The 24682-nt window shown below is 40.4% G+C and overlaps 1 protein-coding gene across 1 annotated transcript in view; it reads left to right on the top strand.

Moving 5' to 3' along the window:
• Positions 1-24682, top strand: part of LOC139721223 (papilin-like) — a 78752-nt gene that overhangs the window by 40373 nt on the left and 13697 nt on the right. Inside the window, exons 2-3 of the mRNA XM_071632547.1 lie at positions 3205-3319; positions 17464-17600. Coding sequence (XP_071488648.1) covers positions 3215-3319; positions 17464-17600 — 242 coding nt within the window. The 5' untranslated portion in view covers positions 3205-3214. The remainder of the gene's footprint in view (positions 1-3204; positions 3320-17463; positions 17601-24682) is intronic.

Here is a 24682-nt window from a genome sequence, read left to right as displayed (position 1 = left end):
TCTATTGAGATTAAGGTTACAGCTTTTTGAGATAACGGGGGCAGTGTCTACCTTTCTTGATGTTTAATTGAGCTGTCAGACAACATCCGGATGCCTTCAATGAGGAAATATTGAATCATTCTTCGAACTTTATGTTGTGGTTTTCACTGCGAGCAACAGACGACACTTGATAAACAAAATTTGGCTCAGTCCTGAAGCTGATGTCATACTTAGTGTATTTGTTGTGATGCGCTCATAACTCCCCCCCCCCCCGCCCCCAAAGGATAGAATAAACAAATGAATAAATTAATTTAAAAATAAAATAAAATCAACAAAAGTATCCGGTGAAAAGGGGAACCTGGGACATTTCAGCTAGGTCATTATTGTTAATTACGATTTCTAGGTATACGGTGATGGTTTTCCCTTTTCAACCAACTCAGCTATACAGGAATCGATACAAAACCAAATACCTTAGTCTATAACTAGTATACATCACGAATCCTCTCTACCTTTATGCAAGTGTATTCGTTGTCACCCATGTCAGATACTCGTATTGAATTTTAAGATTCAACACGTTTTTTGAAGCCCCTCCTGCTAAAGATATCATAATCTCAGAGTGTTTTATAAAGCCATTTGGTTTTAGTGAGGAAGAGGACGACAATCACACCAGTTCTATTTCTAATTGAGTATATGAATATAAGAACGACCCAAGTCCATGGAAGATCATTTCGAGTAAACTAAAAAAAACTTCATATCTGTTTTATTTGTCCAATAATTTTAATTTAATTTAATAATTTAACTGTGATGGGAAGGCAACATTGTATATACAAATTAGAACATATATTATTATGACAATTAACATTTACATTAATTGTGGAGAGGCCATTTTGTGTGATGGACTTGGGTCGTTCTTTGATTCATATGGACTTGGGTCGTTCTTTGATTCATATACATGATATTCTGCTATAGAGATGGGAGAAGGATGAGAGAGGGCGCTATTATATGAATGTAAGAATGACCCAAGTCCATCATTCTTACATTAATATAAGATTTAACTCATTCATTTCAGGCACTTCCGGGGGTAATTAGGATTTATCATTTACACACAAGATGAGTCCATGCATAAGCTACAATTTCCCATGTCAAACTAAATTTGGCCAAAAATTGGACTTAGGTCGTTCTTATATTCATATACTCAATTAATTTCTCGTGTGGATTATAATGATTAGCATCTTAGGTAAACGCGTGTAATGCACTTTTCTGTCAACCTTGCAAAGTATGCGTCGTTTCTCTTCTTATCACTCGCTTTATTTGTATGAATTGTGTATTACCTTTGATGATGCAAATTATACTAATCGTATTTCTGATAAATTGCAAACACAATATTGTGATGTGTGCAATCGAATGTATGTTTTGTATTATTTTGTACACTTTTGTCGGATGGAAATATAAGAAACTATAATTGAATTTACTATTTCCGGCAAAGTCCTATCGAAAAAACACGGTACAATAATTCCTATTGTGTGGTACATGTAAATCACAATTGCGATTTTTCGAGGAAGTTGGTTTGTTTATATTCAGTCTTGTCTCAATTAGGGTGTCTAAATTTCACGTACGTGGTTCAATGTCAGGTAAATCTTGCGAACAGTGATGATCGAAATACACACTCTTCCCCTGTGGAGCACAGAACCTTTTGTATAGAAATTCAAAGTCCAAAGACAGTGTTCCCACCGGAATAGATCTCCCAAACCAGCCTACCACGGGTGCTGTTCGTTATTCCGAAGGTTCGCTATTCCGAAGGTTCGTTATTCCGAAGGTTCGTTAGTTCGAAACACACAATTCCCTATACCTAGAGGCTCGTTAATCTGAAAATGAAAAAGGGTTCGTTAATCCGAACATTTGTGGCGTTTTTCCGAAGGTTCATTATTCCGGAGATTTGTTAATCCGAAAATGAAATTCGGAATAACGAACCTTCGGAATAACGAATCTTCGGACTGAAGAGCCTTCGGAATAATGAACCTTCGGAATAACGAGCTGCAACCCCCACCACCACCACTTTTTTCCCCCTTCAGTTCAGTTCATTCTATTTCTGCAATTTTTTCATAATGCAAAAGTCAAAAGTGAATACAGTGGAATGGTCATAAAGAACATATACCCAACGAAAATGCGTGCTAAACAAACGAAGTGTATGATGTGCAGGCAAACTCAAGGCATACATGAAAGTATTATCACATGCACATACGTCAATGCTTTTGTTGTTGGTTTTTTATAAGCAAATTTTGTAGAAGAACACATCGTTATACTTTTCATTACATTGTCTGAAATTACAGTATTGTCTCTTGTAATCAAGTAATACCGGTAAATGAAACCTGTTGCAGGGGCTGTTACAAAAGCAAAATTGCTTGAGATAACCACCCTGCATGCCTTATGAAAATACACTTGCGTCAGGTTAATCTACGGATAAAAAATGTCTAGAAGTGGTGGCGGCGGAACGAGCTTCAACCTAACAAACAGACGGCAAAACTTTTGAAGTAAGTGCATGAGTTCTTGATTTAATGATTCCCCTGCTTCCTGCGCAAAAACACCGAGGAAGGATGGCCAAAACATTCTGGAGTTGACTGTACTTCATAAACAGCGCCGCTGAGGTTGAGAAAAAGAGAGAAAGGAGCGAACGGTATAGAGGGAGAGAGAGAGGCACCGAAAGTCCCCGATATTCTTTGGGATTACTAATATTTTGTATCCCTGTTTGAGGAGTTAAGACGAGTTATGTTGCGTAGCTCGGATTCGTCTATATGATTTTCGGATTTTACTGATTCGCGTTCGGGTACTGCTCCACATCAGTCTTTGAAAACGGCGTCAAGAGTTAGAGCGAATAATACCATGATTTGTCTTTAAAGTTGGAGCAAGTCACTTCTAAGTCTGCGATTATTCCTCGAATTAAAGAGTATCATTTTACTCAGCGTTGCTCAAGCTCGGTACGGTACGTTTCCGAACCTTTCAGACCTACATTATAACATCAGTGGTTTCATTCCGCTTTGATTTGGTATTAGCCTTTCTAACTTCGTTCCGCACAGAACTTCTGGATGACACCCTCTCATCACCAGACAGACAGGATTAAGTGTCTCTTCCACCTGCCTCCTGCTCCCACAGTGTCCAATGTGCGGTTACCATGGTTACGTTTCAGTGTACCCCTTTTTCACCTCTTGCTTCTGTTCCACTCCGCAGACACACAAAGATGGCTCGTTGCTCGGAAGGGACAGTGCTTTTTGCAGCGACTCTGTTCTATCTCGTCATCATGACGTCATCACAGCAAAATTCTGCTGCATTCAGAAGACTCAGGGTGAGTACTATAGAAACATCGAATCGAGAATTATTTCCCTCTGAATGTATATATGATGTGACCATCACCGCGTACCTGGGAGTGCAAATCTGTGCGTGGGCTTAAACATTTGGATGGCAACCGAATGAATTTTCATTTTCAATCAGTATGCTTAAATCTCCCTTTTAAACTTTAAAGGAAGCATTTTCGTGCTGTTCTTTGTCCCTTTTTTTGATAGCGCTTGGGATTTTATGTGTGGATTGGTCTTTTTCCAATGTTACTGAGGTTTTGCATAGTTATCATTGTTTTTTGTTGTTTTATTTTTTAATTTTCATTTATTTGCACGGAAGAAAAAAGCCCGGACTTTTCTCGAAGCTCCAAACAAGTTTGAGTAAATTGAATGATGCTTCCCAAACGGTTAAATGTCAAACTGTTGTCGAATGGTACAAGTAACACGTCTTCAGTGTTTTGCCTCGCAGCACTTTTCAAGCTCATCTCTCACGTTCATAGTATTCGTGGTCACTGCTAGCTAGACGACTGAGATGTGGGTGTTGCCGAGATGGTCTCGGGGACCAACTCAACATCAACTCATCACCATCGGCGTAGACTGAAAGCGCTGATCGCGACTGAAAAGACAACGGATCGACGTCTGCCTCCATTCCACGGAAAACTAAACACAAAAACGAACCTATTTCATTCAACCAGGGAGGTGGGTAAGCTCTCCCACCTCCCTGATTCAAACACTGATGATTATGTTATTGTTATAGTTATAATCTTTTGACCCCAGGCAGCCTCTTCCGAGTTAATGTAAAACCGCTAGCCCTGTCATTACTATTACAGCGACATTGCCAGGTACTCATTTATACACCAAAAAGGTGTACAAAACATCTTGTTACCGGATAAACGCACGTGGCAAGATTCATTTTGTAAATGTTATTATCATAATCTCCAATACCCAGGGTGCATACCCTCATCTGAGTTAAAACTGCTCTGCCGGATAACCCTGCCATTATCATTACTCCGAGATTGCCCGGTAACTAGGGTAGCCTCATCAGAGTTAGCACTGCTCTAACTAAAACCTGCCATTATCATTACCCCAGGATTGCCAGGTAGTCATTTATACACCAGAGAGGGACAAAACATGTAGTACCCCGATGAACGCACCGAAGAAGATTCGAACCCCAAACTTTCTCTTTTAACAATTCAAGGGGCTGCATTCGCGATAAATGAGAATACAAGTTCGTAGTTTTTACATTATAACGCCAACACTAAAATACCTTGCCACGTATACACACTTTTGGCTCGCGGTGACTTCTAGCGTCCTGACCCTACATCAACTACGATTGCCTCGCTTTTGTTCTAGGCCGGCCATGAAGTCCTTCCAAACATCTTTCTGATATCCTCACGAAGATTACTTCATTACTGCAAGTATTGTTTAAGGAGGAACATGAGCTCACAGCTATTAGTTCTAATAGGCAGTTCCCGTGTTACGACCTTGCGGAAAGTTATATTTGTACATAGATTATAAGTCATTAGGTATTGCAACTTTAGTGACCTTATCTCCAATTTATCACAGGGCCCAGTTCTTAGGAGTTAATGTAGTTTGATGCAGCGTTTTGTTATTCCGTTCCTAAATTGGTCGACTACTCTATATATGTTCATGGAGGTACAAACTTGTACCTTCATGCTATGTTCATGACAAGGGGGAAGCATGGATGGAACGCAAGATATGTGTTGTTTTGTAATCGACGAATGATTTCCCAAGTCATTTCCTGTCTTCTTCGCTCCCTCTCGTTCATTTTATGGTCCAACAATAGAGAACCTTCTCGGTTGTTTTTGCTCCGCAAGGATCTTGACAGAACATCGACATGACGCCTTAAACGAAAGAACATTGCGAGGCACATTCCCAAACATTCGCTGGAAAACTCACTTTAATAACACATCAGTGCCGATGGAGAGAGTTTGCTGAAAGGATAAACATAAACTCAAAAGGGGGTAACTCCTGGGTCACATCGAGATTTTCCCTGTCAGACATGTTAATATGAGCATGTGGCTGCAAAAAGGATTCTCGTGTTTTCGTTTATGGCAAACACGCTCCGAGCAGACATGCTTCAAATCGGCTTCTTTATTTTTGGGTCGATATTCTGTATAAAGGACAAGCGATTTATGTTTAAAAAAAAAGTGACAAAGGACAGATTTGCGAAGGACGAAGCAGAATTTTGTCGGCTGTAGCCTCTCTAGATCTCTTAGCAAATAGCTGGAAACAAGATTACCTATTTCTTTTCCCACTTTCATAAAGCCATCCCGAAGGCAAGCCTTTTGTCGTCCGAAATTCCTGATGAAAACTGGCACAATGGCTTGCAGGCTATAATTAAGAATTACGAGTTCATGAGAATACTTATTCCGTTTCTATCTTTTCGTCTTTCTTCCAGAGCATAGATGTATCACGTTACATAAAATGAAAGGAAAGAAAAACGAGAGGAAACGTGACCGAAAGTTGACAGCACTGATTAAGTAAGTTTTGTTATCTCAACTGTTTAGAGCGACGTTACTTTGAATGAGCCGTTTTTTGTTAAACAAGTGTCAAGAACTCTTGTATTTTATAATATATACATCACTGACTTCTAACGTGTTACGAGTGAGATATGCTCTCTCTGACAGCAATGCTTTCCATCTGAATATATATTATTAAAGAAAATTCTGACTGCATCAGTTTCGGGGCAAATTGCTAAGCTTGCCTTTATGTGCTGAAGCTGCAACGTGTATTGGTTATGTTTTGTTTGTTTGCAATCCTATGTAAAACCTGACCTCTCTACTTATGGTAAAGTCTAAATGACAAGCCACGCTGTTCTATTTCGGGTTTCACACCGATATACGTATTTTTCTATGGTGACCAAACAGTGATGATAAAAGTGTAAAAGTGGTAGAAATAGTTATACAGAGCAAACCGAAAGATCCTCCGTTTCTCACCGAAACATCGGAAAATCATTGACCGGCTACCATTAATGTTTAGATGAGGTTACAGACAGGGAAACGCAAAGACAATAGCTTACTCATCAGGAAGAAAACTATTGAACCTACTGAATGTTTTATCGATTGCAAGCAGATGTAAAGGTACCCTATAAAATGACCTCCCCCCACCCCCCCCCCCCCCCCCCCATTTAGGATGCAATATTATACATATAGGCCTATGCATTAGCAGTACGTGTCCGGTGGCCCAGGTCACCGCCACCAAATATTGATGTCGGCCAACAGTTTTCCAAAAGACTCATCTTTCGGTGGCCTGATCGGGCACTTCAGATTCAACATGTGTTCTTATGTTTCCCTTTATTTCGGTCAACTACGTGTCGTTGGGGTTTTTTTTGCCCGCAAAAACAGACCATCAGAGAGAAAAAAAAAAGAGGTGGTGTCGAGCCTTGCATATATGTGTATACAGAGAGGGGAAAATAAAAGGGAAGGGGAAAAGAGTAGAAAGAGAAGATCGTACTAACTTTGAGTAATTAACTACGCAATCGATACTCTAATTGCATCAAATTATGGATTCGGAATGAGATTCTTCCTTTAACTGATGAGGTCCTATAGAAATGGAAATGGAACGCGGAACCATGCAGCGGAAACTGGAGGTGACAGAAATTTGATGTTTCTAATAAGCCTTGCTTAGAAGTTATTTTGTTAACAAGTAAAGTCGTCTCCAGATGCATGGGAGAAGGAAGTACGCTGTTTAGTCTACACTCACAAAAGATGTAATGAGTTGCAGGTGGCTGGTCACGTGATTTTTTTTTTCGCTTCCTTGTGTCTTGTTCCGCGAGGACTTCCTTTCAGATGTCAGTAATTCCGATTGTAAACTTCAATCGTACGACATGCCGTCATACAGTGAGTAGTAAATGTTTCCTGAAACAGCGAGGGTGACAGCTATAACGAGAAGGAGTGTGCACTGAGGGATGGTGGGGGTGTCCTCAAAAAAGAATAATATATGGCAAACATGCAAAAGTAAATTTTCAAACTGATACACGGTAAACGCGAGTGTGGTTTTCGGCATCTGTTAACTGTACAACCTCCCAGCATTACAGGAATGGTTTGTTTTTTCTCAATTCCTAATTCTCTATTTATGCCAGTAATTATTTTTGTAGTACATTTCTTCATTCATCACGTGTGATATAATTCCAGCTTATTTCGAATGTACATGTATTGCAGTACTTCAAATGAAATTTTCTCCCGTTTCTCACCAAATTATGCATGATGACATTACGCATCACAATAGCACGTTGCATATGTCAATTCTGAGCTCAAAGAATGGAGGAAATATTAATTGTTCTCATTTCTCCAGCTTCGTCTTTTTTCCTCTTTTGGAGCCAACCTCCAAGTAGCTCATAAGATTCACAAAGTCTCATTCATCAGCTAATTGTCCCATTATAGCCATGAAAATCAGTGAGATACGTTTACCCTCATGCAAATTGTTTCATTATCTATAATCAATACGCTCATTTATTGTACGTTCTCCCTGCCCTCCATTCCCATGATGCATTGCGAAATGATAGCTTCACCTTTCTACATCTGCATCGCATCATCAAAACAAATAATGCCTCTGCAGTATACCTGAAGAAATTTTATAGACTCGGAATTTAATAGGCACGCACTCTTCCAATAACACGCGTGTACACCGGTCTGGCCCTCGAAAAACAACTCCTTGTACCTTGGAGGTGTCTGTACTTTTAGCCACATGCAGGAGCTGGCCGTAGGTGATCAAATTGGATGTGAAACTATTTGCAGGTTAACTGTCCCCTCCTATCCTCGTCGCCGAAGGCAAAAAAAAAAAGTCCTCGTCATTTTACGACGCCATAAGATACCTGATTTTTCGGCTACACATACAGGCTTTTTGACACATTGTGGATCTTACTACGTGGGTTATTACAAGGTCTTCAGGGCGCGTGCTAAACAAATGACAGGTATACAAGAGGTCTCCGTTACTGGTAACATGATGCATGTTGCAATATCTTATGAATTTAATAAATTCCCCTGCTCCGTACACGACGCTCCTGTCCGGCCACATCAACTCGACGCTCATCAAATGTAGACCCTGACCTCGGCCGTAATGTAATCGCCTGTTTACTAGTGCGCCCCGGGCAATATTTACGAGTAAACAACAAACATCTGCCAGGCAGTCCCGAAATCAGAAATCGACCGAATGATTTTCGTCTGCTGGCTATATATGGCGCTATCGATAGCGAGACCGATCCTTGGTATTTCATCTGTTGAGAATGATAAGGGTGTTAAGTTGTCTCAAACACTATGGGTTTTGTGGTCACTTAACGCCCTTATCATTTTCAACCGACGATTTAGTGAATGATATTAATGTTCGGGAAGGGATCCCTTTTTTTTGGGGGGGGGGGGTAGGGTTAAGAATTTACTTTTCACATATTTTTCATACATATGTGAAAAGTAAATATTTACATATTTATCTATTCATTTCCAAGTATTTATCACTTTTATTGAGACTATTATAATCACCAGTGAAAACTGGTCTACCTCAGCTGCTAAAGGAAAAGAACCAATGATCATTTTATTCAAAATCTTGTGCCACAGTTCTCACATCATGCTTAAAACCACTGCAGTCGTGTGAGGGGGATGAGAAACCACATCCAACCCCTGTACAATATCGGCTATCAAATTCTTCTAGGAGCTCCGATTTGGACCTACGTTGGTATGTAAAGATTTAGCTGTATTTCAGTGACTGCTGCTTTTAACGTCGTATTGCCCTTTTCAGCGACGAACGTTACTGTTTGTGTCATGTTTGCAGTCCAAGCCAGGCATTCCCCTTCAATGCCTTCCGCAGCTGTCTTGAAACCCACGATAATCAAGACAAATGACATAGCAATATCTTTTTTGATTTAATACAATTTTCAGACGCCAGTTATGATGTGCAGCGCGACTCGGTGTGGCCATGGGGTAGCTACATGCATGGTGTGGCGCGACTCGATAGGTTCGTTTTGCGCCATCCCTTGCTCGTGTTTTCAATTTCTCCAATTTGCATCTATCCCTTCGAGCAACACTCAAAGAGAAAACATCCGCTGGTGGACACTACACGGGAAGGTTAAAGCTAACGAAATTGCGACTTTTTTTTTTCAAAGCTGCATACACGTGAAGTAGTTCATGACCCCTTTAAGCAGATTTTACCAATTAGCTCGTTACGCATGGGGATAAGTGATAAAGCAAATATCTTTCACATTACCTCCAGTCGTTGAGGATGCCAGTTCATAGAGCGTGGATGCAAGGAATCTTTGTTTGATGTCTTTACTTCTGAGACTTCAAACAAAGAGCGAATGATAAAGAAATTTTCGCTCGCGCTTTTAATCCCCCGCCAAGCAGTCAGTCTCGAATACGACGCGTGGTGTGTAGACCTAAGCCGCAGGGCCTTTACATCAAGGCTAAAACGGTCGCGAAAACGTGTTTCTAGAACAATTGTCTGAAATTAACATTTGTTCTGGCTCGTTGATGACACATATCCAGATCTTCAACTTACAAAATAATGCCTAACAAAATAACCAAACTTTCATCAAAGGTAATATAAAAAGAGAAAGAAATGAACAAAATGGACGTGAGCATATTCGTAATATTTAGGGCAGTTATTTCACACATTTGGTTTTGTGTTATCCTCGCCCGAAGACTTTATTGTCTTTGAACCTCTACATGTAACCGACGCCACGTACATTTTTTCTTCACTGACTAAGGGATATTGAATAACGCGGTATTTTCAAAAATTTCCAGAATTCGGTACATGTACTAGAAAAGAAAAGAAAAAAAAATATATATATATTAAAGGGACTGTACAGTATTGGTTGAGGTAGGGATTCATGTTTTGAACATTTCTAAGTGAGATAATGAAAAGCCTCTTATGAAATATGAAAGAGCATGTAATTTTAAGAAGGATTCAACGTTTATTTGATGAAAATTGATTTTCAAATGGCTGAGATATCCAAAAAAGTGCTGATGATAAAAGGCGACATGCCCCAACTTTATTAGGATCTCTTTGTTTCACCTTGTTTTTGGATATCTCAGCCATTTTAAATTCGATTTTCATCGAATAAACTTTTGATACCCCTTAGAACTGCATGCTCTTTGACATCTCATAGAGTGGTTTCTGAATATCTCGCAAAATGTTAAAAGCTAAATCTGCACCTCGACCAGAACTGTACACACCCTTTAACGGCATACAAGAGCTTAGATTGCCACGTCCTCCCTCACTCCAAGAAAAAAAAAAATCTCTAACATCTTTAGGCATAATAAGTACAGATTATTGGGAGTATTGAAAGAGGATTACACATTTTAATACCCAATAACTGTCGCTTGCACTTTTTCCTGAAGGCATTCAGAGCTAATAAGGGGAAAATTCGGAGTGTTTGAAATGCAAATTCAGGCCGATTTCATTCCTTCACGCTCGGGCTGCTGTGCAAGCAACCAAATTTTGTCTTAAAGGTCCTGTTTACCTTTGGGAACGGTGATTTAAAAAAAATCAAGATATGACATTTAATGCATATGTGTAGGTCTCTTGTACCACAAAACATTCTATCATATAAAATTTTCGCGATAAAGCCGAAAATATAAGGTGATATATGTATTTTTCTCAATAAACCGTAACTGTCGACGGTTTAGTCTGGAAAATTTTTTATTACAACTTTTGTTCACAATTTGTATATTTAACTATATTTAACATCGATTTTACCGATTCAAATTTTACAGTGGTTGTTTCTATCCCCAACTCACGTTTTATAACTATTTTAAAGCACTAATGCTGGGTTTTTGTTTCATCTGCAAATGGTAGATTATGCCTTTAACTCAATCTATATTTCTACTCCAACATGTCATCTGGAGACAACATTTTCCTTGGACCCCGGGAGAATTTGAGAGTTGTTTTGTACTGTTAGTGTATGTTCAGTGGATTGGTATATCAAGTGACATGATAAGTATTAAATCGCATAGATAATAATGATAATGATAGTAATGATAATCATAACGAATAATAGTAATAACTACAACGATGGATGTATTCACATTTCACATTCAACATGAAAACTGAACAAATGTAAGTTTGTATCTATAATGAATGGGACCTGCAATCATACAATTGCAGTCAAGAGAACAAAATTTAGTTTAGATGCGATGATGGCGAGTACCAGTAGTTTAAAGCAAGCATATGCTATTCAACGTGATAGATTTGTAAGTGCGCAGCGTTGAGGTAGCATACACATGGGGAGGAAAACAAGTGAGATTGTCTATGACGTCCTACAGGACTTTCCCCCACATTTAAAAAAAAAAAATGAGACATTTATGCCGTCCTATATGACATGTCATCAACGCCCAGTTTATAACACTTCGTAACAAATACGCGTAGACACCTGTTCGTCGTTAAGGCGAAGCGAGTGGTGTGGCGTTACTCCTCAGGAGACGCCAGGCATATTCAATAACGATGTGCTTGTGATCGTCAGTGAGGGCACAACCGGCGAAATTATCCTGTGAGCGGTTCGCGGTTCATATTTCTGAAAATTGGCAAAGGTGCCATAATGTGTCCGTTGACTCTTGCAACCTACACTTACATTACTTACTAGTACGTTCTGGGCCCTGTTTCATAAAGCTGTTCGTAAAGTTACGAACAACTTACGAGCGACTGGTGATAAGTTCTGATACTGTATGTGCTATACAGTTGCACTTATCAGAATTTCCATAATTCAGCACAAGAACTGATCACCAGTCGTTCGTAAGTTGTTCATAACTTTACGAACAGCTTTATGAAACAGGGCCCAGGTGTGTTAATCAAGGAGGTACTCCTTAGTTTGACCTGTAATACCATCGCAATCTGTGCAAGTTTTGTTTTGATTAACCTCAAACCGTGCTTGATTTGGGGCTTTTCACTTGCGTTTCATTGTAATGATGCAAAGAGTGTTAGCAGGGCCCCCTCTCATGTAATTTGATATTTTGAGAACTGAAACATTTCGTTATCAAAAGTAAAGGGAAATGACCAGTGTGTATACCTTTGATTTATCAATGAATATTTTAACAATAGATGTTAGCTGTCAAACTACCGACAATGATTTATGTTGTTACGACTTTTTCCCGCAATCAATTGTGACTTAAATGCGTGTTGTTCCGCAGTTATGTGCAACCGTATAGTGTAACAGCTCGAAATTCGTTGAAATCTGCAGAGACAAAACTCTCGTCAGGATTCAGAATATGAAATACCAGTCATCACATTGATATGCATACAATAATGGCCATATAGGATGACGGGAAAGATATGTATTCGTGATATGGTATTCGACTCTCCGTATCACTTTTTTTTTGGGTAAGATTTGTGGCGTCACATTAAAAAACAACAGATTTTTTATGAAGATCCCACAGGACCCTCATGATGTAAACCCAAATCCGCAGAAAGTGGGAACATGTGTTCATAAGGCACCCCACAATGCAGGTTTGCTTGGCCACTTGATCAAGATGTGAACGGATATGAAAACAGAAAGGGTGACTTCAAGGCAGTTGAGAGTTCAGTTTGCAAAGATCCTATGGTATTATATTATCATTACCAGGTCATGATGTTTGTTAACTTGTGTGTGTGTGTGTGTGTGTGTGTGTGTGTGTCGGTCTCCGTGTGCGTGCGTGTGTGTGTGTGTGTGTCTGTGTGTGTCTGTGTGTGTGCTTGTTTACAGAAAAAGCATGAAGCTACTCTTGTTCCATGATGAAAAGCAATCACTTATATGGCTACACTTTTGATAAACTACATCGATCTAAGTGGGCTGAACTCTGGAGGGTTGCTATGGGAATACCCCCCTCCCCACACTTTTCATATAGTTATGGAAACTGCCCACCCATGTCTTTCTTGTCATAGCGTCATGGAATTCCCAATTGTCAAATAATGTCATTTCTTCTTTCCACACTGTGTATGCTGGAGGAGAAGAAGAAGAAGATGATGATAATGATGATGATGATGATGATGATGATGATGATGATGATGAGGAGGAGGAGGATGAAGAATATGATGATGAAAACGAAGAAGGAGGAGGAGAAGGAGGAGAAGGAGTAAACAAAAAATAAGAAGGAAAAGAAGCAGTTCTCTGAAAGAAGATGAAGAAAAATAATGATAGTGATTATGTCATGCAATCATGGAACATGGATATACAATCACAATCACACTCGGTTCAGAATATAGTGGCACATGTATATTATAGTCTTGCTGCTGTATTTGCGGCGGCAAAGGTAAAGAAACGGTGACTACCCCGTCCGTTCCTGGGGCTCTGTTCTTATCCTCTTCTTTTCCATCCAGGGTCTAGAGGTGACGACAGAAATTTTCTACAATTGATAGCTCCTCTGCAGAATTCTTGATAGGAAGAAAAGGTTCCGACAAATGCTTCAGAATCTAATTCCTTCCGCTCCCCCCCCCCCCCCCCCCCCTTCTCCTGAGTTATTGATATTACAGTCGTAAGGGAAAAGACGGAATGTAGGTTTTATTGCATTTTTTTTTGATACAGAGAGAGAGAGGAAAAAAAAAGATGGTGAGCATCCAGGCACCAAATCATTCATTGGCAATATTGGTGCTTAGTGTAGTCCCACGCGTGCAGATTTGCGTCTAGTGTTACTGGTATTGATAAAGCGCGGTGTGATTCATCGCTGACAGACGATGTCGTTGGATGTCGTTTGTTCGGTCGGTCCGAGCTGCGGGGGCGAGCTAGCGTTCAGTGACTGCCTGCAGAGAGGAGCGAGCTCGGGGAAAGGGGGCAGAGATTCAAACCCAATTTACTTGAAAAGGTGCTAACTGAATAAATGTTCATTGCTAGGACAATAGAAGATGTGCATTGGTGTTCCTCCATCTGAGAAAAACAAAAACAAAACAAACGGAGCCACAGCAATGCGAGTTGCTTGAGCTGGAATATTTCCACTGTTGAAACTATTCAGATGATGTTACTTTGGGCCACAGTGTTATAACATACTAATCATGAAAAATATGAACTCTCTGTTAGTTTATTGTGCCGTTGTTTATCTGGTAATTTGCTTTCTTGTTTTTTTGATTGTTTGTTTGTTGGTTGGTTTGTTTGTTCAACTATGCAGGGCGCAATTTCACAAATGCAGTGGGATAGGATGCATGGTGATGCGGATCATCCTTCAGTTAAGGATATTGAATGATGTGTCAAGAATTTGATGAAGTCATTTCTGGATATCCCACATAACCCTCTCAAATATTTGACTGCTGTTTTGGGTGCAGTTGAAGATCGAAAATATGATTTGTATCGTGCATTTACTTAATAGGGTAATGAATTTATGTCTGTATAATTGATCATCAGTATTAAATCCGCGTGCATTCATGCATCCGGGGAATGCTGTATATTTCCTTTTTAAAAATAAGCTGAATAAACGACTGCAAATTAATGTAGACCCTATACTCAGTCTTAGGAAGGCGAACAGAAGCGAAAACTACCCAGAGTTTAGATTCGACAGTTCGTATTGCTATGACCCTTGATGACGTTTCAGGATATCAACTTTGGACGAAAGTGATACTTACAATAATATACCCGAGACTGTCTGTTTTCACTCATGAGAAGGTAATCAATAGGCTTTCGTCTCCGTCTCTTCTTGTTACTCAATTCCTGGTTTATCTTGAGCGCCCACAGCAAATATCAGCGATCTGCAGTACCGTTCGGAGATTGTCATTTGGATGGTAGAAATCCTCCGCGTGAAGAAAGAGAAAAAAATTGATAAAAAGAAACTGTCTGCCCCTTTGAGTGGGGATAACTTTTCATGCACTTGCTACTTACACTTTGCTACATAACTTTATGATTTTACACCCCGGGCAGAAGACCAGATTGCCATTACTCTGTCACTCCTTGACGCCCGTCAAGGTCGTGGGTGAAATTCAAGATTGAATTTCATAAAGAATCAGTCATCTTGATACAGGGCCAATGTATTTCTGATTCTTCTCTCGTGTTTTTCCTTTCCTGTACCAGTCGTCGTGTAAGCTCCCTCTACGTTCAAAGGCAGCATAGTACTTTCCGTCGTGACGTTGGACAGAATTGAGTCCACACAACTTTTAGCACAAATTCTTTGTAGACCTTAGTTCTAGTAGTTTGTTGGAGTAGCTTATGCCAAAATTAAGGCAGTCTCTACCTCCAGAGCACATAAAACTTGAAATTCTACCGATATTGATGTGATACAGGTACCCAGTTTAACTCTACCAAAACGCTAATTCATATCAAACGAGAGCTCGTATAACATCGTTAGCAGTGGAGCGTGAACCGCATCTCAGTGCTGTGTATTGAAAGAGCGCCCTCTCTTGCCTGCGTCGCTCTCAAGCGGGCAAACTTTCAGCCAATCACGAGCGTTCAATTATTTATCGCAAGTCCCGTCGCACCTGTAATACATTGACGCTGCTAGTCTGTTTCCGCACATCGGAACTTAATAATGTCAACTTCCTATCTACAGCAGAGAGGCTAAATGTCACGTTTCCCTGTTGGTGACGTTGGGCTCCTAGTCGACTATACCCAGCAATGGAAAGTTGATTGCAACTTGTAGTTAATCGATTTGAGTAGTTTATTTCCTTGAGAGGGATTTGGTATAATCATAAACAGAGAGTTTTTACACAGAGAAGCAGAAAAGCCATCAATAGTACCAATCTGTTCTATTCTACTTTTAAGTGAACACAATGATTATTCTCTTGTTTGGGTCTATAATCCGTGCATTTTGTATGTTGTTGTTGTGGTTTTTGTTTTTTTTTTTGTCCTTCTCTCCCGCCACTTTCTTTGTGTTTTTTTCCTTCTCCTTCCTTCCATCTTTTGTCATTCTTCTCCCTCTTCTTCGTCCTCTTCTTCTCCTGTTACTTTTTCTTCATCCTCTTCTTTTTGTTCTTGCTCTTATTAGTTTTGACTCTCTCTCTCATCTCTTTTCATCAAAATGTACCTTTTACTCTCTCCATCCCTCCCTCACTCTCTCTCCCTCTCTCTCTCCCTATCTCCAGCTCTCTTTTCCTTGCTTCCTCAGTCGATATGCCTGATTTTGTTTTTTGCCAAATTCTGTGCTGAAATCATCATTTTCTGGCATACAAGCATACCCATCCCCAATCCTAGCCACCTTCCACACATTTGCCTTTACTTCGTCCTTTCTTTCACCTTTTTTTTTTCTGTTCTGTATCGATCTCGCTTTTTTTATATCAAATTCCTTAAGATCTTTGCAAATCAGTGGGCGCCGGTTTGGATGTAAGAAAATAATTGACTAAATAATCAATGAAATATTGCCCAAATTGTATTGTCTCAGTAAGCACTGGGCCTTGACAGTGCGCCAACCAAAATGACGTCACAATAATTTGCACAATGTCGATGCAGGCATCGTCTCTCCAGCAACCCTCATCCCCCTCTCCCTCTCTTTCTCCGTGTCCCTCATTGTCCATTCTTTTTTTTCTCTCTCTCTCTTATTATCTCAGTTTTATCAAAGACGAGATGATAATGACTATGCGAGCCATTCGTTGAATTGGATCACTGGCTCTGCTCAGGAAATTGATTGAGAAAGAGTGAACGTGACATTTCAGCAAGTCTCGAGAACATCTTAAAAACTTTTCCATCATCACCGCATTTTTGCTCTACATTAAAGTCGAGATGATTTAAGTGGATGATGCATCTTCAACTTCTGGCAATATGACAGAGCGAGTGTCTGAATCACCTTTGCAGAGGCCACCTTTTAAAGAATGAGAGTTATGAGCAGAAGGCGATGTGTATTGGCTAATTGGCTGAAAGCAATAATGGTATGATTCAATGTTGTGTCCCTGATGTGCGACTGACAGCCAGACTACGGAGATTCAAATTAGGATCAAGGTCTCTCGTTTAACATCATTTCTCTCACAATAATCTCTGTCTGGTATTTTCTATTTCACTCTTTTCCCGCGTATTCCCCTCTGAAAAGCAGACGTCATAGACTAAAACGAAACAAATCAAGAGAATAAAATCCTGAGGTCTCTTGTTCATTAAGCATATTTCATTTTTTTTCTGAGGTATTTTTGCCATTTTCTTTCTTGTTTCATTATGTTTTCAAGATTGGTAGTTCAAGTTTTAAAGATGTGTATTATTGACATGAATTCGCGCCTTGTATACTTCTTGTCTAATTCTCTTTTCATCTGTTCTGTCCTTTTTTTTCAGAAACGAGGGATAGCAAATGGTGACTACATGGTGTCGCATTGGGGTGTTTGGGGACCGTGGTCTACCTGCTCAAGAACGTGTGGGGGCGGTGTTGCTGAACAGAGCAGACACTGCCTTCGAAGGCGGATGGGATCGATGTAAGTCTACACCTCAAGTGTTAAATAGTGTTCACAGCTCTGTCCACGGTGTAGTTAGTGTGTCTATTTATTTGAGTTTATCTGTTCGTGTGTTTATGTGTTTGTTCATCTGCCTGTCTGCATCTCAATATCTCCTTCAGATTATTTTTTTGTAATGCTTTTGATTTTTTATTGTTTCTTTTTACTAGTCCAGAGAATCAGAAATCATTTTCCATAATTACCAAGTGATTCACTTTATAGATTAACTTTATTCTACACATGTCATCTTCCTGCCCCTGTCCATCTGTTTCGCAGTCTTCAGCATTTTTTTTATTTTTTTATTTTTTTGAGGCTGGAGTTACGGTTGGAATTGCGTGTCCAAACGTCTTCCCAAACATACATGAGGATTTTATGCATGAAGAAAGATTAGTGAACGTTTGAAGAAAATCTGCCAATGCCTTTAAAAGTTATTGGTATTAGACGTCTAAAATAATTTGCGATGCCACATTTGTAGGACGAAAAAAAATGAGGAAATATCACGAATCATCACAAAATATATTCCATCAAAGTTTTACTGAGATATTATGTGAACTCACAAATTATCATCCATGAGATTTTTTTTTCTAAGGACATCAACAGAGGATTTGAGCGCAGAACTCGTCTGAATAGCATGGACAATTATTTATGACTTAACATAATATCTCAGTAAAAGACCGATGGGAAATATTTTTGTCCTGATAACAAAGATTTATGGAATTCTCTTAATACTTTCTTAGTCTATCTGTCTATTTTATTGTGACATTACAAATTGCCATAAAGTTCGTATCTACAGAGGGCGCCACGTGCAGTCAACCAAAGCATCTAAAATTCATGAATATTGAACGGATTTTTTGATATGCTAAAACTGTAGCTGAGTGTTTCACGAATCGCTGCATTCCCCGAATAAACAAAATGATTACAGTGTATGTTCAGGGGACACCCCACTTCAACATGTCTGCACGATCAATCATAAATAGACATTTATTGTCTGTTCGCACACTTGAGACAAGAAGTAATATGCTAGTCTATTTCACTTCCCCATGAACGATCTGGGGCTTAATGTTCTTTATTATCATTCAAACGTTTGTGCGTGTGTGTTGTCATGGCTCGCACGATGAATAGGATACGCTGATTAACTGACCTCACTGATCAACTCGATGACCGTGGTGATACATATGCCAGATAATATTTACACAATGAACAAGGTCATTTTTCCGACGGTCCCATTGCGTCATCAACGTAACAATTCGTTAAAACTTTGGCAGGTAATCACCGACAGGCAAATTAAACTCAAGGGATTAACGTATCACAGGAATCACGCGAATGGATCGTAATATCATTAAAATATATGAGACAACCTTGAGAAACTATTGTGTCCCCCGTTGTTGTGTTGGCAAGACAACAAAATTTATACCCAAATTTCCGTCATGTTGTTATAAAAAATCGGTCAGTGTCTGAACGAAAAATGGAAGGCAGGTACACTCTTGATAGCCTCAAGGGCAGCCATGGCATCACCGGTGTCACCGCCGACTCCTTCAGTTGCTGCTGGCTGCCCAGGCAACGTGCCACTGCGCTATCATTGCTCTCGCGCTTCATGTTTGACACAAGCTCGTTCTAATAATTGGTTACATTTTCGTCGATTGAAATTCTTCCGCGTGCTTGAGAAACATAGAAGTAGCAATTGAATATGATCTTCATTCCTGTATGTGATTTTCCCGAGAAAGCGTGAAGGTACCGAGTTTTTGAAATACGGCAAGCTTGGTCTTGTTATACATCATACTACCATACTATATGTCAAGCAGTTATTATATCAATTCGGTTTCCGCATAACGCAAGTTGATGCCACTTTGCGTGTGTGACAATTAATCAATGGTTAGCAAAACTATCTGAAAAATATTAGGTTACAAAATTTTGTTATTTTGATTGTTGTACGAACTGAATGAATGACAATGCAAATATCGGGGCTTGATTTTGCCCATATACCGCAGCCAGAGGGTTGAGTGGAAATTTGAGCTTTTGGTGAACAGATACCATGATTCCAACACCAAATCACATCCAAATCCCAGAGCATGGAGTTTACCAAGACTATAATAGATAGATGGAAATTATCTCTCCTACTTGCTGTCAGCAAACACACATTATGTGAATGAGATTTGATGAGTGTCAGTATGCAGTATAAAAGGGTAAAAGACGAGGGGAAAGGGGAGGGAAAGGGGGTAGGGGCACTGGCGTAGCCAGGGGGGGGGGGGGGGCGATGGGGGCGGTCGCCCCCCCTAAGATTTGGACCGGGGATTTGGGAGGCGGAAAAAAATGCGTGTATACTGTATGCATGCACATACATTTCATTCAAAGTGTGCACCAGATCGTTGAATTTCAATTCAAAATATGCAAAATCTCTCGTGCTTGGGAGGGGGTATCCCCCTCCCAAACCCTCCCCCTCTGTGCCTCTTTCCCTAGCTAAGTACACTTTTTAGATTTACAAAAAATTCTGAATAATTCTGAGTGCACAAGACTTATCACTTATATTCCGAAAACTGAAGGTTCCCTCATGTATAAGGGGAATTTCCCCTTTTAATCGACCCTTTCCTCCCTCAGCCCCCCCCCCCCCAATCAGGTGTTTTCTTTTTTTTTTGTGGTGATTTCCCAAATGTTGATTCCATCAAATATGCGTATACGAGATATCTCAATTTCAACCTTAAAAAGATAAAAGCTCCATGGGAAGGGAAGGGTGGAGTTAACACTCGCCCACGCCTTCTCCTGTGGCTATACCCAGATCGCTTTATTTCAATTCTAAAAACGCAAAAGCTCCGCGAGCGGGAAGAGGAATCCCCCTTCCCCTAAGCTCTACCTCACTAGACTTTATACATACGCACAGATGGTGCACATTCGGAATAAGAGCTAAATTCCGTGATTTTAACACTTCGATGAAAAAGTATCGCACCAAAAATTTGCACCAGATCGCTGAATTTCAGGTCTGAAAACGCAAAATCACCTTCGTGTGGGAGGGGATATGCCCCTATCTACACCCTCGTGTGCATGCTTTTTCTGTTTGATTGCTGAACAGACAGCGTTCATGATACTCAGTGTAAGAATTAGTACAAGAAGACTAGTGTATTCATATTATACCATTTTATAGGCAAATTGTTCAATAATAATCTACACTAAAATATACTGCAACCTTAAACAAGTAGGACTGTTTCAACTCGTTAAAACACGCAAAAACATGCATCAAATTGCACCATTTGCAACATCAAAATGCAAAAAGTTCTCACCGTGGGAGGGGGGACACCCCCCTCCCACACCCTCCCCTACCCCCTCGCTCGCTCCGCTCGCTCGGGTTTAGTCGCGTTCATGATATTCAGTGAAAAGAATTGATACAAGAAGTGTATCTAAATTATACCATTTTATAGGCAAATTGTTCAATAATAATCTACACTAAAATATACTGCAACCTTAAACAAGTGGGACTGTTTCAACTCGTTAAAACACGCAAAAACATGCATCAAATTGCACCATTTGCAACATCAAAATGCAAAAAGTTCTCACCGTGGGAGGGGGGACACCCCCTCCCACACCCTCCCCTACCCCCTCGCTCGCTCCGCTTGCTTGGGTTTAGTCGCGTTCATGATATTCAGTGAAAAGAATTGATACAAGAAGTGTATCTAAAATTATACCATTTTATAGGCAAATTGTTCAATAATAATCTACACTAAAATATACTGCTACCTTAAACAAGTGGGACTGTTTCAACTCGTTAAAACACGCAAAAACATGCATCAAATTGCACCATTTGCAACATCAAAATGCAAAAAGTTCTCACCGTGGGAGGGGGGACACCCCCCTCCCACACCCTCCCCTACTCCCTCGCTCGGGTTCAGTCGTGTTCATGATATTCAATGAAAAGAATTGATACAAGAAGTGTATTTGAATTATACCATTTTATAGGCAAATTGTTCAATAATAATCTACACTAAAATATACTGCTACCTTAAACAAGTGGGACTGTTTCACGTCGATAAAACGCGCAAAAACATGCATCAAATTGCACCATTTGCAACATCAAAATGCAAAAAGTTCCTACCGTGGGAGGGGGGACACCCCCCTCCCACACCCTCCCCTCCCCCCTCGCTCGCTCCGCTCGCTCGGGTTCAGTCGTGTTCATGATATTCAATGAAAAGAATTGATACAAGAAGTGTATTTGAATTATACCATTTTATAGGCAAATTGTTCAATAATTACATCAAAATAAACTGCTACCATAAACAAGTGGGACTGTTTCACGTCGATAAAACGCGCAAAATCATGCATCAAACTGCACCATTTGCAACATCAAAATGCAAAAAGTTCTTACTGTGGGAGGGGGGGACACCCCCCTCCCACACCCTCCCCTACCCCCTCGCTCGCTCCGCTCGCTCGGGTTCAGTCGCGTTCATGATATTCAGTAAAAAGAATTAATATAAGAAGTGAATCTAAAATATATACCATTTTATAGGCAAATTGTTCAATAATAATCTACATCAAAATGAACTGCCACCATAAACAAGTGGGACTGTTTCACGTCGATAAAACGCGCAAAAACATACATCAAATTGCACCATTTACAACATCCAAATGCAAAAAGTTCTTACCGTGGGAGGGGGGACACCCCCCTCCCACACCCTCCCCCCCCCCCCCCCCCCTCGCTCGCTCCGCTCGCTCGGGCTCGGTCGCTTCGCTCCCTCGCAGACTAACCGCCCCCCCTAAGATGAAATCCTGGCTACGCCGTTGGGTAGGGGTAGCACCCGTAGGGGTAGGGAGTAGGGCGGTGGGGAGAGTAAATGAAGAAGAGACAGGTGTGGAGAGGATCAAGCGAGGCTGGTAGAAGGGAGACGAGGTAGACGACTTCACACTGGGTGTCTCCATGTGAAACACCTGTGCTACGAATCCAACATAATGGGCCTAATGAGTGCAAATTTTGGAGAAATTAACGCGGCGACACATCCAATACAAGGGAGAATGCGCTCTTTCTAGCGGGAAGGGTAGAAGAGGGAGGGAGGGGAGGGGGTTCGGGAAGGGGGAGTTGAGAGCTCGAGAGGCCTGATCGCTCGAGGGTCAGTGCCCTTTATGCGAACGTCTCGTCTCAAAACATGCTCGACTGGACGGACGGCTGCCTCGTTGATATGCGTGACATGTGCCACTCCTCCGCGGCTAAGGGACCACTGAATCCAACCAGCGCACCGAGTGTTATCATGCTTTCAAACAAAATTACTCTAATTTTTTTTTTTTCGAGATGAAAGTGTAATTCAAATACGTGAACACCGCAGTGTACGTTTGTAGAAACTTATTATGTCAAACAACACAAGTAGTACGGCAATTTTGTTTGTTAGTTTGCTTTTATGAATTTCAGTCTACATTCTAGGTCAAGTCCTCAAAACTCTGTAGACCAATGCTGTAAACCTCATATTATATATATAGAGATGATTTTTTAAAGGTCGTCTTATGTTCATTTGTCAATCATCAACTGCAGATGAAATTTTGTTGAAATGGCCGCCTCGGCAAAAGAGAGAATAATGCATTAGATATAATCCCTTTAAGAAATATTCCAGATTTTTGCGAGCCAGGGTAATTGATGAAAGTAATTATTACTTTACCACATGAATAGTAGGGAGTTGTTGACATATCGAGAGTATAAATTCCTTGTTATGAGGTATAGATTTCAATAGTGTAATTGACGCAGACAAGATGTCTCCGAATCGCAAATTTAGCAGACGTTATGGAACAGAACCCGACCGCTTTCCCGCATCGGAAACAGGGCTTGGGTTGCTAGGCAACTCGCGGCAAAATTTTCTTTCGGGATTATGGCAACACTATTAGATATCGTGTAGGCCCTATAACTGTATACCTGAAGGTGATGTGTCAGGCCTCTGATATTGTTGTTGTAGAATGCTGAAGGACTACACTGTCGATGCTCAAAAAAATATTTCAAAAAAATACTCGAGAAGTATACATTCCTGCAAAGAACATTTCCCTGAAATAATGATCTTTTTTTTTAGGGGGGATGGCCTTGGAAGGAGATAATGCGATGTCGTTAATCGAGAAGTTGGGAAAAGATAATTTAGCCTTTTTTATGATGATATAGCAACCGGTTATGAAAACACAGTTTGTTTGTTTTTTTATAGTTTCGTATACTGGTTTGGAGAGATTCCGAACAGGTGATTTGTCTAAGACTGAAATCGGGTCATTCGGAACTAAGACGACATTGTTTCGACTCGGGAGGAAAAATTGGAGAAAGGGTCGCAACGGAACGACCGTTACGACTCCCGAGATGAACTTCATCATGAATTTAATCTCTCCACTTCCCCCATCTTCTCCCCTGTCTCCTTTATGGCTTGAGGCGACGTCTTTTCATAATGCGGACCACAGGTACAAAAGTCGGGTTTATGTGAGTCACCCGCTTCCTTCCCCCTACTCTTCATCCTAATAATCTCCGAAGTGCACGAGACCCATGCAGATTAATTATCCCAAGACCCCCTTCTTCATCTTCCTTTCTTTCCTTTATACTTTTTTTTCCCCTGAAATTCATGTTCACATGTTGTATCCTTCCGCATCTGAATCACGACACGACATCAGTTAAGACGTTTACTCACTGTCGCCTGAACAGAGTTCCGTATCACATGCCGCAGCCTAGCTCCGAGCTGTGGTATAATTATTCCAAGAGATTGTATACATGGGCCATCAGGATCCAGTAAGCAATGACTCCGTGGTAAATTAAAGTGTTGCTAGTCTGAAATTACTGCCAAAAGTGACTGATGTAATGATTATGTTTGTATCAACTATCATATCGTCGGCCCTATGCCAAAAGGGCCTTAAACCACTTCCACTGTTATGCCACAGACTTTGTACACTATAAGTATATAGTGCCCCTTTGGCACTTCAGTGGAAGTTCTTTAGGCCCTTTTGGCATAAGGCCGACGATACTGGAGGGTTATGGAGATGATGACGTTATCACCTTTCTGCTTTGCGCATGCGCTTGTGACCAATGCCACTGTTTTGTTATGTGAAACGTGTAGTTCCATGATTTTTTA

Source organism: Diadema antillarum, unplaced genomic scaffold (genome assembly GCF_040938485.1).
Source record: "Diadema antillarum isolate AM-2024a unplaced genomic scaffold, OU_Dant_1.0 scf00000140, whole genome shotgun sequence".
NCBI lineage: Eukaryota > Metazoa > Echinodermata > Echinoidea > Diadematoida > Diadematidae > Diadema > Diadema antillarum.
Note: the sequence above shows the minus strand (reverse complement) of the source record. Positions and strands in the feature narration are given on the sequence as shown.